Genomic DNA, 15,585 nt, shown 5'->3' with positions numbered 1-15,585 from the left:
CTCCCACACATGCACACGTGAGTCTTTCATTCCAGGACCACTGCAATATGCAAGGAATGTCAGCTCTGTGTACATTTTAATAGATTGCGAACAGGCAGAAAAGTTTTTCTTATTGCAGCCATGGATGCCATGTCTGTTCTGCAATAAAGAGCTGCCTGCTTGCAGCATTTTTAGTTGGAGGTTTAGTTTGTCTTTAAAGAAGAAACCTGAAAGTATATCAGTTCTTTTTTTGTTCTCTACAGCCACATGGGCCTGTATGTCCTATCCAGACATCAGTGCTCTTGTCCTTGATGCCTCTTTTGATGACCTGGTTCCTCTGGCCTTGAAAGTGATGCCGGAAAGTTGGCGTAAGTCATGTCCCTGCGATTTTTATTTCCATCTCTTATATCTCTCTAGCTTTGTGATTGTAAAAAAAATAGTTTAACTTTCTCTGTCTACTATTAATATTTTGGCTTTCTTTCATACAGGAGGTCTGGTAACCAGAACAGTCCGGAAGTATCTAAATCTAAACAATGCAGAGCAGCTATGCAGGTATTAATGCTAAATGTATTACTAAAACTCGATGCTTGCCATGAATTCTTAAGTCATTGCACATCAGTTGTTGCATCACACCCTTTATAGGTTATCCAATATGCTACTGCTTTAACTTGATTAGCGGGCCCCTGAGAGCCCCCTTCTCCATGTGAGAATGCATATTTGCAGAACAGTCTCTTGTAAGAAAGGCCAGATCATGCACCCAGCTTGCTGCTGTCTGGGGCCTGTAGGCTACATATAGTGAACCTTTGCTTTACCATTATGGGTTTATGTTAATATGCCCCCCCCCCCCCCCCCCCAACAGCAAAATGTGCTTTTCTGTCTTTTTTGCTTACCCGTTCAGTGCTGGGAGTGAGGAGAAGCATCCTCTGTAAGCGGAGTCACTCCAGTAGAAGGGCACACAATGCCGAGAACACCTACCTGTTCAATATGACAGTGCTAGGCCAATCATCAAGCACCAGTGCTGTCACATTCACCTTAATATCCAGAAGTATTGGTGACTGGCCTATTGCTGTCCTATGGCAAGTGAAAAAAGACACCCTTGTGTAAATTTTAGTTATATTTCTAATTGAAGCTTACACAGGGGACTGACTGCCTCCCCACCTTCATGTGACAGCTCCGGGCCAATCACAAGAGGTGGGTCAAATAGTATTCTATACCCAGAAGTTACCAGGTGTTTTCTTAGCTGCTGGCAGCTGAATTGAGTGGCGTGGGAACAAAGAGAAGAGCGGTTTTAATATGAGCCTGACTCTTTGTCCTGCATTATTATTCTGTTTGATGAAGGTTCCTGTCTTTTACATTGTTACTGACATCTTCTTTCTCTGCAAGGTTTCAGGGTCCTGTTCTGCTGATCCGAAGAACAAATGATGAAATTATCACAACCACGTAAGTATGTGACAATTGTCGCGTGAGAGCAATTTCTACATATCTACATATGGCTGCCTAATTGACTCACTGTTCTTCACAGAACCCCAGAGGACATTGCATCGAATCGGGGAAACGACCTCCTTCTCTGTCTGCTGCAGAGCCGGTGAGGAAGACCAGCCAGGCAAATGTACAGGGATACAGCAGAAATCAGCTGTGCTAGGCATCTATACCTTGAGACATTAAGAACCTGTTGCGGTAGTACCTTGGGAGCTGACTAGTTTGTTTCAAGGGACAACCTCCAGGACTGTACTGCTTATTGTATTAATGCCCAGTAAAGGTTGTGACAACCTTCCATTAAGGTCCCTGTACAATTTGATGGCAGTAAACTGGGAATTTAATCTTTCTGGTTTTTGTTACATTCTCATAATTATCCTTTGTTTTTTTTCTGATCTGTCTTCATATTCTTAGTTATCCCAATGTGATGACAGAAGAGGGGCGTAGGGCGGTGAAGATGTGGCTTGGAGCCGCCACTCCAGAGCAAGAAGGTTGAGTGTCCATCTTTTTATGTTCTCATTTTAAATGTAGCTGGTTCTGGATAGTTTAGAAGATGGCTCAGTTGGCTAAAGGATAGATATCAGAGTGGTTTTAAATAGGGTTTATTTGGAACAAAACAGTCACTGGTGTACCACAAGGCTCTGTACTAGGTCCTGCTCTATTTAACATGTAAATGATGTACAGTAACTGAAGGTTTGGTGGGCAAAGGTACTTGATATGTAATTCTGCTGGTGACACAGAGGTGTGCAATAAAGTTGATGTTCCTAGAGGTGTTTTGTAATGTGAAACATAATAGGTTTTGCTGGAAAATTGGTAAATGCGGTGGAAAGTGCAGTGTGTGTGTGTGTGTGTGTGTGTGTGTGTGTGTGTGTGTGTGTGTGTTTTTTCTATTTATTACAAAAGCAGAATGATCTGATCTGTACACTGAATGCACTGTTGGCCAGAGCTGCATATTGAAAAAGATTTGGGGTGCTTAATTCATATGGTTGCAGAATGAGCAAACAGTGTAACCTGGAAGTGGGGAAAGCAAAAATAATTTTGTGGTGTATCACTAGAGGGATCACAAGAAGAAGAAATGAGGTCTGGATTCCCCTATACAGTATAGCTCTTTAGTTAGACCTTATTTGGAAACCTTCCCCTCCCTTTTTTTTTTTTTTTTTTTCTTTTAAGTTTTGTAGACCTCACTTAACAAAAATACATTGATAAGAATGAATCCAGAGATGATGGGCAACAAAACCAGTAAAAGGGAGGAAATAGAGACATGACTGAAACCTTTAAATACAGTGCATCCGTAAAGTATTCACAGCGCTTCACTTTTTCCACATTTTATGTTACAGCCTTATTCCTAAATGGATTCAATTTATTATTTTCCTCAAAATTCTACAAACCATATGCCCCATAAAGACGTTTGCTTGAAATTTTTGCAAATTTACAAAAATTAAAAATCACATGTACATTAATATTTACAGCCTTTCAAAATTGAGCTCAGGTGCATCCTGTTTCCACTGATCATTCTTGAAGTTTCTACAACTTGAAGTCCACCTGTGGTAAATTCAGTTGATTAAACATGATTTGGAAAGGAACTCATCTGTCTATAAAAGGCCCCACGATTAACAGTGCATGTCAGAGCACAAACTAAGCCATGAAGTCCAAGGAATTGTCTGTAGACCTCCAAGACAGAATTGTATCGAGGGACAGATCTGGGGAAGGGCATTGCAGCATTGAAGGTCCCAATCATTACCTGGCCAATATGTGTAGCATTGTGGTGGCAGCATCATGCTGTGGGGATGTTTTCAGCAGCAGGAACTGTGAGACTAGTCAAAACTGAGGGAAGGATCAATGCAACAATGTACAGAGAAATCCTAGATGAAAACCTGCTCCAGAGCGCTCTGGACCTCAGACTGGGGGGAAGGTTCATCTTCCAACAGGAAAACAACCCTAAGCACACAGCCAACATAACAAAGGAATGGCTACGGGACAACTTTGTGAATTTCCTTGAGTGGCACAGACTTGAACCCGATTAAACATCTCTGGAGAGATCTGCAAATGGCTGTGCACCGACGCTCCCCATCCAACCTGATGGAGCCTCTGAGGTCCTGCAAAGAAGAATGGGAGAAACTGCCCAAAAATAGGTGTGCCAAGCTTGTAGCATCATACTCAAAAAGACTTGAGGCTGTAATTGGTGCCAAAGGTACTTCAAAGTATTGAGCAAAGGCTGTGAATACTTATGTACATGTTTATATAAAAAAACTGCGCTAGAAATTAAAGTCCATAATGAATGACATCAAGGAAAAAATAAGTCAAGAAAAGTGTCCATTAAGAACATAAAACACCACCACCGTGCTCCTATAGATAAATGTGCTCATCCACCGTAGCTGTTGATTCAGCTTACCAGACGGCAAGCTTAAAACGACGATCCCGGTGTTCAGATGGCGGGGGTTAAATCTCCAGGCTCACTCCGTGTCCACGTATCCACATATTCCAATGAAAACCCAGGTAGCTCAGAGGAAAAAAAGACTGGCCATAGTGTGATACCTTCTAGATATTTATTATAAAATATGTAGTCACTCACAGTTAGAACAGCAGAGTTGCGCATACGAAAGCCGGCCGGCATACAAGATAAGCGGAGCTCCTACTCTGAGGGCGTGGTGACGTCAGTGCGTGCCTTCTCAGACGCGTTTCATCATCATTTGACGTTGTCCCCCAATGACGTCAGATGATGACAAAACGCATCTGGGAAAGCACGCACTGACGTCACCACACCCTCGGAGTAGGAGAACGGGCTCCGCTTGCCGGCCGGCTTTCGTATGCGCAACTCTGCTGTTTTAACTGTGAGTGACTACATGTTTTATAATAAATATCTAGAAGGTATCGCACTATGGCCAGTCTTTTTTTCCTCTGAGCTACCTGGGTTTTCATTGGAATATGTGGATACATGGACACCGTGAGTGAGCCTGGAGATTTAACCCCTGCCATCGGAACACCGGGATCGTCAGCAAGCTTAAAGGCCTTGGCTGGGCTATAGCCACTTGCCTTTAAAGCTTGCCGTCTGGTAAGCTGAATCAACAGCTACGGTGGATGAGCACATTTATCTATAGGCGCACGGTGGTGGTGTTTTATGTTCTTAATGGACACTTTTTTTCTTGACTTATTTTTTCCTTGATGTCATTCATTATGGACTTTAATTTCTAGTGCAGTTTTTTATATCACTTTGAATTTTGGTGTGATCGCACTGTATGCTGCTGCTTGTTGTTACGTTTTTGTTAGCGCGGTATTCCTACTATTTTTTACTTATGTACATGTGATGTATTTTTTTTTTATAAGTTTGCAAAGATTTCAAACAAACATCTTTCACGTTGTCGTTATGGGGTATTGTTTGCAGAATTTTGAGGAAAATAATGAATTTTATCCATTTTGGAATAAGGCTGTAAAGTAAACTGTGGAAAAAGTGAAGTGCTGTGAATACTTTCCGGATGCACTGTACATTAATGGCATGAATAAGGTTTAGTAGGGCTGTATTTTCAGTATGAAGCCAAGATCAAGAACACAGGGACATGACCTCAAATGAACAGTAGGAAAGTTCAAAACCATTATTTACTGAAAGAGTAGCTGATGCTTTGAACAAACCTCTAGCAGAGGTAGTGAATCAGTCAACCGTAATTCAGTAAAACTAAAAGGGTAGACTCAAGGAATGACTCGGTCTTTTTGGCCACCATTCTTTTATGTTTCTATGCAGGGTGCAATAAATGAGTTACTGGACAGCCTCATTGTGCTGACTGCTGTAAACATATAGGAGGAAATGTGGTTGCATGGGATTACTGAACTGTGTGTATGTATGTGTGTGTGTGTGTATATGTATGCACCGCATCCGCATTAAAAAGATGCAGGCAGCTTTTTTTTTTGTTCACACTGGAACGGAATCGTATAGGTGTTTACACCCATGTGATCTGATTCAGGCAAACACACTACGTTTTGTGCCTTGTCTTTCAGGTGCTGTTAACTTTTAATTGACACCCGCAGCAGATCACATGTACACAGTGCAATTGCTATGCGATGCGGGAAATGCACAGGAATTGCTGCGTTTCCCATACCGCATCTGTGTGAACCAGGGTTCATTAAAACACGCAAGTACTCTGGAGCCCCTGGTTCTGCAAGAGTATCGGCTTCTTTGCAACTGTTGATGATAAAAAAAAAATTAAGTGAACCAGCCATGACAGAAATACTGGTGACTTTTGGAAATTACTTTCTCTGGCTGTCAAGCTAATTTTTGAGGTAGTAAATCCCTAACCCAGAACAAACGGGCATTTAGATTGACCCGACTTTACTGGCTGAATACTAGTTCTAGGTCACTGGCTCACAAACCAATGGAACTAGATGATGGCTTTAACATCAGGTAAAAAAGCTTTGCCAGTGGTCTGTGTTTTATCATTACAGATTTAATTTACCCTTTTTTGTTTTCTTCACACAGCCTCCGTATTCAGCCATTATGGCGTAGAAGAGGACTGGTGTCTATCTGTGCTTCAGTCTTATAAGGCAGAGAACTCAGGGCACTTTCCATGGTCTGTAGGTGAGTCCCGACAATCATCAGGCCTAATGTAGAATGCCAACACACACACACACACAGTCTTCTGACTAGTCTGGTGACATCACAGGTCCTGAGTTGCGTTCACTGCGATGGTACTTTGAGCCCAGGCTTCATGATGACATCCCACCAGTAAGTGGGTCCATGACAGGCTGGGTTTAGAGGAAGTGGACTGAATGATGCTTCATTCAACCTGGAGGACTGGTAAGATCTAGGGATGAAGTACCATACAGCTTCATATCGGATATTGCAGCAGGCATGCTTCACCCTTTTTTTTTTTTAACTGAAGTTATGATTAAAAGATTAAACAAAGGAGACCAAGGGGTGGCAAGAAGGGTTGTTACTGTAACCTTGTAGGAGGAGTTTAAAGTTATTTTAAAGGCAATTTTAAAAAAATAACAAGCGTGTCATACTTGCCTGCTCTATGCAGTGGTTTTGCACAGAGCAGCCCCGATCCTCCTCTTTGTGGGTCCGCCGCCCCCTCGCTCGTGCCAATTGTCCCAGGGGTGCCCTGAGCAGGCTCACTCCTGTGCCGCTGCTCTGTGTATCCATTCACACACAGTGCCACGGCTCAGCCCCCGCGCCCCCCCCCCTCGCCTCATTGGCACACTGTCTGTGATTGACAGCCATTGGCTCCTGCTGCTGTCCCAGCCAATGAGGAGGGAGAGTCTCCGGAGAGCCGAGACTGTTGCACAGAAAGGGTTTTTTTTTTTTTTTTTACCTTCATGCATAGAATGCATGAAGGTAAAAAACCTTGAACCTATAGAACTACTTTAAGGGGAAGCAGTGATTCTTTTCAGAATTGGTGGAAGCAATTTTCAAGGATATTATACTGAAGGTACCCTTAAAATCATCCATCATATGGTATTGGAGCCTTGCACAGCTGATAGGAAAAGATATAACTCGTTTTGCTACCGATCAGATAACTAACTGGTTACTGGGGAGAGCTGTGTGCTAATTATGGCAAGACTGGTGGTAGTTGGGACCTCATCCTTCAGGAAGTCCTTTGGGCCTCCAGCTGGATTGTGTGATAACTAAGAACCCTCTAAAACATTTGTTTTAATCCTTTACCAATAGCAACAGAGAGAAAACTTATGTGCCACATATACAAGGGTTACAATGAACCCCATTCATGAAATAACAATACATTGTAGAACACGCCAGAGACAAGTAGAAAACACCTGCGCTTCCCATAGTCCTCAGAAAACACACAAGGGTTCTGGCTTGTTGCAGGAATGTTTTCCTTACACAGCTCCTATAGCCATTTAACTTGGGGCTATGATAATCAAGGGCACCTTATTCCTTTATAAAATGATCGTAGAGGATATAGGTAATCCAGAGGTTCCATCACAGCCATTCTCACAATATTGTAATCAAACCACGCATGTCTTGATACAGCAATGTAGTGCATTTTTCCTGTTATATTTAAAAGGACCCTGTACCTCTATTCACACTGGTGAGATATTGTAAAATGTATTCATTTGTCTTTGTTCTGTTTAGGAGAGGAGATGAGCATAGAAGGAAGACAGCAGCTGGCTCTGTATCTTGTATGTATTATGTCACTTTTTTGTCTGTACTTGCATTCCAGTATTCTAGCTCTGGTTTATCCTGCTGTTTAAGGCAGGCCATACATAGAATCTTGGCCGAGATTCGGACCGTGTATGGGCAGGCTGAATGCACCAAATTGATGGATCTATCAGCTTTGGTACAACCAGCATGCCAGGTTTTACCTGCGATTATCGCTAGCAGCTGCTAGAAATGATCACTGTCTTTTCGTTCCACCTGGAGAAGACAATTGCTAGGCAGGAGGGATTCCTGCATCAACACTGTCTGTGGTGACAGGAAAGAAATTAGCTCCATTTATGGCTGGCCTAATGCACTACAGTATTATCTTTTCTGTCTGTACTCAGTCGATAGTGCTTTGATATTCATTCCCCTTTTTTATTAAGAGGCCATAAAAGACTTGCTTTTCAGAAGCAGAAGCACACATTAGTCTGATGTCCACTGATTCATTACATACCTAAGCACCTATAAAACTAATGATTATTTTTGTTAGCTACATGAAAGCATTCCTGAAATCTTTCATAATTTCTATAATAAACTGTGGTCAGTCAGTATTATGGACATTGTCATGGTGTTGTAATGTAAATTGCTGCATTGTTCAGTCATGGACTGTTAATTGCAGACTAAATGGTAAATACTGAGATTTGCTGCTGTGGAAAATGGATTATGCAGATTGGGCCTAAGTACATATCAGAACATTCTACATTGAGGGAAACCTGAGCGAAATAGGCTATCATTGCTGAATTCTCCTTTTCCAACATACCGGTACTTGTTACTTGGCTTCTATGCTAATTATTTGGCTTTCTGAGCCTCCGACCCAGTATGAGTGCAGAGAGGTGGAATCTGGACACTTCACTTGCTGCAGAATCTTACATTTTAGCAACAGGACGATCTTTGGAAATCGTGTGTCGATGGCATAAGTTTGACATCGGTTGGAGATGTTTCTGAGAGCATTCAGGATTCTTTGAAGGGTGCATTTGACCTGCTTCAAGTAGGTTAGCATTCCCATAAACTTACAGTATATACAGTGCATCCGGAAAGTATTCAGAGCGCTTCACTTTTTCCACATTTTGTTATATTACAGCCTTAATCCAAAATGGCTTAAATTCATTATTTTCCTAAAAATTATACAAACAATATCTCATAATGACAACATGAAATAAGTTTGTTTGACATTTTTACAAATTTATTATTAAAAAAAAAACAAAACATGTACATAAGTATTTTACAGACTTTGCTCAATACTTTGTTGAAGCACATTTGGCACCAATTATAGCCTCAAGTCTTTTTGAGTATGATGCTACAAGCTTGGCACACCTATTTTTGGGAAGTTTCTCCCATTCTTCTTTGCGGGACCTCTCAAGCCCCATCAGGTTGGATGGGGGCATCAATGCACAGCCATTTTCAGATCTCTCCAGAGATGTTCAATCGGGTTCAAGTCTGGGCTCTGGCTGGGCCACTCAAGGACATTCACAGAGTTGTCCTGTTGGAAGATGAACATTCATCCCAGTCTAAGATCCAAAGCGCTCTGGAGCAGGTTTTCATTAAGGATGTCTCTGTACATTACTGCATTCATCTTTCCCTCGATCCTGACTAGTTTCCCAGTTCCTGCTCTGAAAAACCTCCCCACAGCATGATGCTGCCACCACCATGCTTTACTGTAGGGATGGTATTGGCCAGGTGATGAGCGGTGCCTGGTTTCCTCCAGACATGACACTTGCCATTCAGGGCAAAGAATTCAATCTTTGTTTCATCAGACCAGAGAATGTTGTTTCTCATGGTCTGAGAGTCCTTCAGGTGCTTTTTGGCAAACTCCAGGCGGGCTGTCATGTGCCTTTTACTGAGGAGTGGCTTCCGTCTCACCACTCTACCATAGAGGCCTGATTGATGGAGTGCTGCAGAGATGGTTGTTCTGGAAGGTTCTCCTCTCTCCACAGAGAAATGCTGGAGCTCTGTCAGAGTGACCATCGGGTTCTTGGTCACCTCCCTGACTAAGGCCCTTCTCCCCCTGATCGCTCAGTTTAGCCTGGTGGCCTAGTCTAGGAAGAGTCCTGGTGGTTCCAAACATCTTCCATTTATGGATGATGGAGGCCACTGTGCTCATTGGGACCTTCAATGCTGCATAAACGTATCTGTGCCTTGATACAATCCTGTCTCAGAGGTCTACAGACAATTCCTTGGACTTCATGGCTTGGTTTATGCTCTGACATGCACTGTTAAATGTGGGACCTTATATCGACAGGCGTGTGCCTTTCCAAATCATGTTTAATCAACTGAATTTACCACAGGTGGATTCCAAGTTGTAGAAACTTCAAGAATGAACAGTGGAAACAGGATGCACCTGAGCTCAATTTTGAGTGTCATGGCAAAGGCTGTGAATACTTATGAACATGTGTTTTATAAAAAAAAAATAAAAAATTTGCAAAGATTTTTAAGAAACTTCTTTCATGTTGTCATTATGGGGGAATGTTTGTAGAATTTTGAGGAAAATAATGAATTTAATCCATTTTGGAATAAGACTGTAACATATCAAAATGTGGAAAAAAGTGAAGCGCTCTGAATACTTTCCGAATGCACTGTAGGAATGCAAAACCCATCTGCTGTGAGCAAAAGCCATTTGACAGAGGCCCTTAAAATCACCTATTTTCCGAAGCTATTCCATATAACTGTACCTGCACATAGGGGCTTTTTTAGGCTCATCGTTGCCCCTTTACTCATCTCGCAGCTTTTTTACAATCGCTTGAGAGCAACTGTATACCAAAAAATGTAAAAATCAATTGGCTATATATATTTTCTTTCTATTGACATTGCCTTCACTTCTGATAATGAATGAACAAGCAATATATAGCTTACTACAGCCTCTATGCACACAGGTTTTGTTAGTTTGGAAAGAATGGGTCACTTTTTAAGTGGAAATTTTACAAAGTTTGTAGTTTAAGTGATTCCATTTATTGGGTAAGTTGGGTTATTAAAGATTCAAGCTTTCTAGATGCCTTACATCCCTTTTTCAGGCTTTATATATTTCCAAAGAAGTATTTTGTGAAATACATAGGCTGCCATAATGGATAAAGAAAACTTTATAATTATGAAATAATAAAAGCAGAAATGGCTGGCCTGGCCTTATGTGTTTCAGACACAGCTGTTCTTAGTAATACACTATATATGGGCCAAAAGTTTGTGCACACTCAGTCATCACACCAACATTGGATGAAAGTATGGGGTCATCCACCCACCATTGGACAGGAGGGATAACAACAAATCTTCCAGCTTCCACGACGATAAAGGTTGAAATTTGGGTAAATAAATGAGGGGCAGCGTCACTCAGAGATGCGGTTGGGAGGTAACACCCCCAGAGACTATAATAGAAGGGGGTGCAGGACACCAGTAAAAGGACCTTGGCACTAAGAAATTAAAGTGAAAACCAAACAGTTCAGCTTGGCAGAACTAGCCATTGAGTTTTGAAAAGGTACACTGTCACCCTTGTTTGCATAATAAGTTGGAGAGTGGTGCACAACTTCCAGCCAGCCATGGAAGCACAAGAAAGGGAAGGACGAGAGATTAGGGGAGGGAAGGGGGGACCAGGCGTAAGGAGAGATAGGAGGCAAAGGCGCCTGGGTAAAGGGAGATAGTTCAGGTGTTTTAATGAAGGTCTCCAACCTTGTGACAACAGTTGTGTGAAGGCTTTTTTTCCCCCAGCATGACTGTGCCCCTGTGCATAAACCAAGCTTCATAAAGACATGGTTGTATGAGTTTGGTGTGGAGAAAATGGAGTGGTCTGCACAGATCCCCGATCTCGGCCCTACTAAAAAAAACTTTGGGCTGAACTGGAACACTAATTACGATCCAGGTTTTCCTATTTACATCAGTACTGTTTTCATGCCCATAGTTTTTGAATGGGATGTCCCACAAGCTCATATAGGTGTGATGAACAGGTGTCTACAGACCTTTTATAGCTTTGCTCAGGTATAAGCACAATCTTATGTGGTGTATTTTTATAACCCGGTTTGCTTTTTCTTTAGGCACAGAAACATCTGAGAAGCTTTGAAGCCACGCACTGTACTCCCCTCCCCGCTAGCGCCTTCCACATGCCCTGGACAGTATAATACCCTTGAAGCCTATACCATCCACACACTCTGATGTATGGATTACACCCAATCGCTGTCCTAATATCATTCTCCGCTCCTCGTGAACGGCAGCTAACACCAATGAATTAAAGATGGTCGCCTCTCCACCCAACTCTCATACCTCTTCGGATGTCTTCTTTTTTTTTAATAATGGACTTTTGTTGAGCAGGAAAGAGTGTAATGTCACCCTGCGATATTTTCAAAAAAACGCTATTAAAATGTGAATACTGCTTGTATAATTAGTTTGTCACTGTCAAGGCATGGAGCTAAACCACTGGCTGTTCTTTAGCATCTACATGGATGTCCCTGCCATGCCGACCTTTTTAGTTTTAATTCTAATTTTAGAAATTGAATACAGGAAAATGCTGCAAAGAAATGCCAGTAATATGCACTAGGATCTGTTTTGTGTTTTTGTACTGTCATAGCTGCCTGTTTGTTTCCAGAAGCTGTGATCCAGCTCAAGTGGGTCTTGCAAGCTGTGTGTAGATTCATTTTTACTGTTTTCTTGTAGCTGCATGACCAGTCTATGCTGTTATCAGAATGGATCAGAAAGTTCTGGTGTAAACTACAGCAAAGTGTCCTGCAGCTCAACCAATGCGGCTAACCATCTGCACAGCACATCACTCCCAAACACTATTGATTGGTGGAGGGATTGAGTGCACAAGGCAGTTGAGCACTTACTGAATGAGGAATCTCGTGGAAGAATACAGACTGGGGTGGAAAAAAGGCCAATGCAAAATGCACTTTTCTGCCTTGACAGCAGAGCTGGGCATCTTGGAAGATTTTCCTGGCACAGCTAAACTGTAGTATCGTGCAACAACTTCTGTACAACGTGGGTCTGATTTGCTAAAATGAACCTCCAAATATCCAACTGCCAAGAAAATTGGGGAAAATAATTAGCTACTTCTCTTGATTGGATGTTTGCGGGTTCTCCTCAGCTCCCTTTACATTTTAGTAAATCAGAGCTAGGTTCACTTGACCACCGTTTACTTGAAATCAGTTGCTCTAAATGGGCAAACTTGTGAGCTGCACACTAGGCTATGATGCCATGTAAAACTACAAATAACCACAGAGTGAAGAGCATCAGAGAGAGGAGGTTGGGTGGGTTGTGCGTTGACTCTTGGGGCCGGTTCACACCGGATGCAGTCCAGTGCGTTTTTCTGCATCAAAAACACATGGACAGCAGAGTATATAGTTTACAAAAATAGAAATCCTGCGAGCCACCACTGTCTAGATGCTCAAAATGGTTTAAATAACCCAAAGACTAATGGTCTTAAGCCTGTCACATGTATCGTGAAAGATGAATAAATTATCTAAAAGCTGCTAGCGTTGAACACGTCACTTATATCGTAAATACATTCATTGAATACGCTGCGCTAAAAATTATATAGATTGTAGTGTATACTAAAACTATGTAAAATTAATCAAATTAATATAATTAATAAATGGATATGATAAACAGACAAAACCAATTTAAAGTGCCTTGTGCATAACTGTGTTTAAAACCATAACATAAACAAATAACATACAGAAAAAGTGCTCCTGTGCAATATCTAGTGTCCAAATATGTCGTAAATAAACAACACTGCAGGGGACATGTGATTCAGATCATAAGACAAAGTGCTCATGTGCATATAAATCGCATCCAACTGCGTCTCTAGTAACATGATAAAAGTTTGTGTAATTCAGGAACAATAAAAAGTGTGATCCAAGACGTGCTGGGGTGTCTTTGCTCAGGTGCCCCCCTTAGGAAGTAAACGCTCACTTTGGGGTGTGCGACTTTGCGATTTAGCTAAGTCAAAGCACGCATGTGAACCACCTCTGGGCTCTTTAGAATGTCAGGCTCCTCAGCATAGTTATCCGGGATATGTGAAAGGAAACACTCGATAGTGCAATGACGTTTTAAACAATTTATTTCACTAAAGCAAAGATCTCCATCTGGGGTACTCACATATCAGATGCGTCATTGCACCATTCTATGATGAACATGTAGGAGATTATACCAGGGTGGTATCGGGATGATACGAGCTTCCTCCTTAGCTTACAAGATGTCTTGTCGTGCTGTTCTGACCCCTCCCCAACTAGTGTCTATACAGGGCCACTACTTGGGGAGGGGTCAGGACTTCATGTACACTTCAGGACACTATATATTGCACAGGAGCACTTTTTCTGTATGTTATGGTTTTAAACACAGTTATGCACGAGGCACTTTAAATTGGTTGTGTGTGTATATCATATCCATTTATTAGTTATATTTGATTAATTTTACATAGTTTTAGTATACACTACACTCCTATATAATTTTTAGCGCAGCGTATTCAATTAATGTAAGAGTATATAGGTTGCAATTGCCTAGTTCACATCAGTGTGGCCAGTTTCAGTGCAGGGGAAAAAAACAACATGCTGCATTTTTTTTTTCTGCACAGAATTGTACTGGAACGTAGCAAAACCACACTGGAATGCATCTAAGTGCTTTGAAAATCTCAACCTGTGGCACTACCTGCCTGGGGTTTGCATGATCTCCCTGCATGGGGTTCCTCCCACACTCCAAAGACATTAATTGGCTCCTCTCTAAATTAGTATGTATATGTATCAATGTAAGTTAGGAACTTTCAGATTGGAAGCTCCTTGAGGGTAGGGACTGATGGGAATATACAATATATATGTAAAAGTGCTGTGTAAATTGACGGCACTATATAAGTAACAGCAAAAAAGAAAAACCCAGGACACTTTGGGTGGGGGGGGGGGATGCATTGAAAAGCATTAAAAAAAAAGCACTAGAATGCATCAAAAACAACGTTTTACATGGAATTATAACCTGGTATGAAGTTCACTAGCCATCCTCTGTACCAGTAGAACCCCTTTACATTCAGCATGCATAGTGATGACTGTGTTTTTTGGTTTTCAGAGTTGCTGCTCTTCAAAGGCCAGTATAAGTATGAGGGTGAAACAAAGCAATGATGAGAAATGTCCAGTTCTGCAAACAAGTGTGTTCTATTTGTTTTTCAAGAGCAGCAGTGTGCATTAACCCATAGCAACTGTTTTACCTTTCATTCACATAAATGAAAAATGAATTCTGATTGGTTGCTCTTGGTAACTGCACTTTACTTTCATTTCACATTCGTCTGACATTCCATTATGTGATATGGCAGTTTTGGCTTTTACTCGCTCAGTAAACTCATGTGCATGTTGTCATCTTTTGGTGGTTATAGATTATTTTTAATAAATTCCTAGGTGTTCTTTCCACTACAAGCCTTGTGTGTGTTGGATATGGAAGATGGGGTACATCATGCAGATTTAATGATGTCATCATGTGTTGTCTGCGGTTGTGATCTGGAATAGATTTTTATATCCTACACCTAGAGAGACTGGGGGTATTTAATAAGGCAAAGAGCAGCCCCATTAGAAATGATATTCTGATATTAGCATGAGTTCATTGCTCTGGGTTACTATGCATCATGATCCAAGATTGAAAGGGAATTCTACATTCCAGATCACCTTGTAATGCACTGTATGGGGTCTGCAAGTACCTGTGTTATCCTTCAAATTGATTCCTGTATCCCTGTGGGGGGCACTTTGGGTCCTAGGCTGTACACGGAGTCATGAATTCTGGCCAGGTTAGGATGAAGCCTCACCTCTAAATTCTGCTCTGTCATTCAACTAACAAATGATTCTACCTGTGAATGTTCTGGCATTTGAGTGTAGAATGACAGGGGGTTGGTTTAGTGTCAGCATGGGGTAGGGCATAATCTGAACCGGTGTACTGCCTGGAATTTACAGGGGGACCGCAAATAATGCTTGAAATGCAGATTAGCACCACAAGTTTACTGAAGTTCAGCGTTGTCACCTTGGAAACGTTTA

The 15,585-nt window shown here is 41.6% G+C and overlaps 1 protein-coding gene across 1 annotated transcript in view; it reads left to right on the top strand.

The window, feature by feature from the left end:
* The window catches only part of ABHD16A (abhydrolase domain containing 16A, phospholipase), a 72,221-nt gene extending 60,258 nt beyond the window's left edge, over nt 1-11,963 (top strand). The window contains exons 13-20 of the mRNA XM_073598968.1: nt 243-347; nt 468-531; nt 1,363-1,419; nt 1,502-1,564; nt 1,870-1,946; nt 5,924-6,022; nt 7,538-7,584; nt 11,620-11,963. Of these exons, the coding sequence (XP_073455069.1) occupies nt 243-347; nt 468-531; nt 1,363-1,419; nt 1,502-1,564; nt 1,870-1,946; nt 5,924-6,022; nt 7,538-7,584; nt 11,620-11,703 (596 nt within the window). The 3' untranslated portion in view covers nt 11,704-11,963. The remainder of the gene's footprint in view (nt 1-242; nt 348-467; nt 532-1,362; nt 1,420-1,501; nt 1,565-1,869; nt 1,947-5,923; nt 6,023-7,537; nt 7,585-11,619) is intronic.
* Nucleotides 11,964-15,585: the final 3,622 nt, after the last annotated feature.

This window comes from Aquarana catesbeiana, linkage group LG09 (assembly GCF_042186555.1).
Source record: "Aquarana catesbeiana isolate 2022-GZ linkage group LG09, ASM4218655v1, whole genome shotgun sequence".
In the NCBI taxonomy this organism is placed as follows: Eukaryota; Metazoa; Chordata; class Amphibia; order Anura; family Ranidae; genus Aquarana; species Aquarana catesbeiana.
The sequence above is the reverse complement of the archived record's forward strand: the minus strand, read 5'-3'. Positions and strand labels throughout refer to the sequence as shown.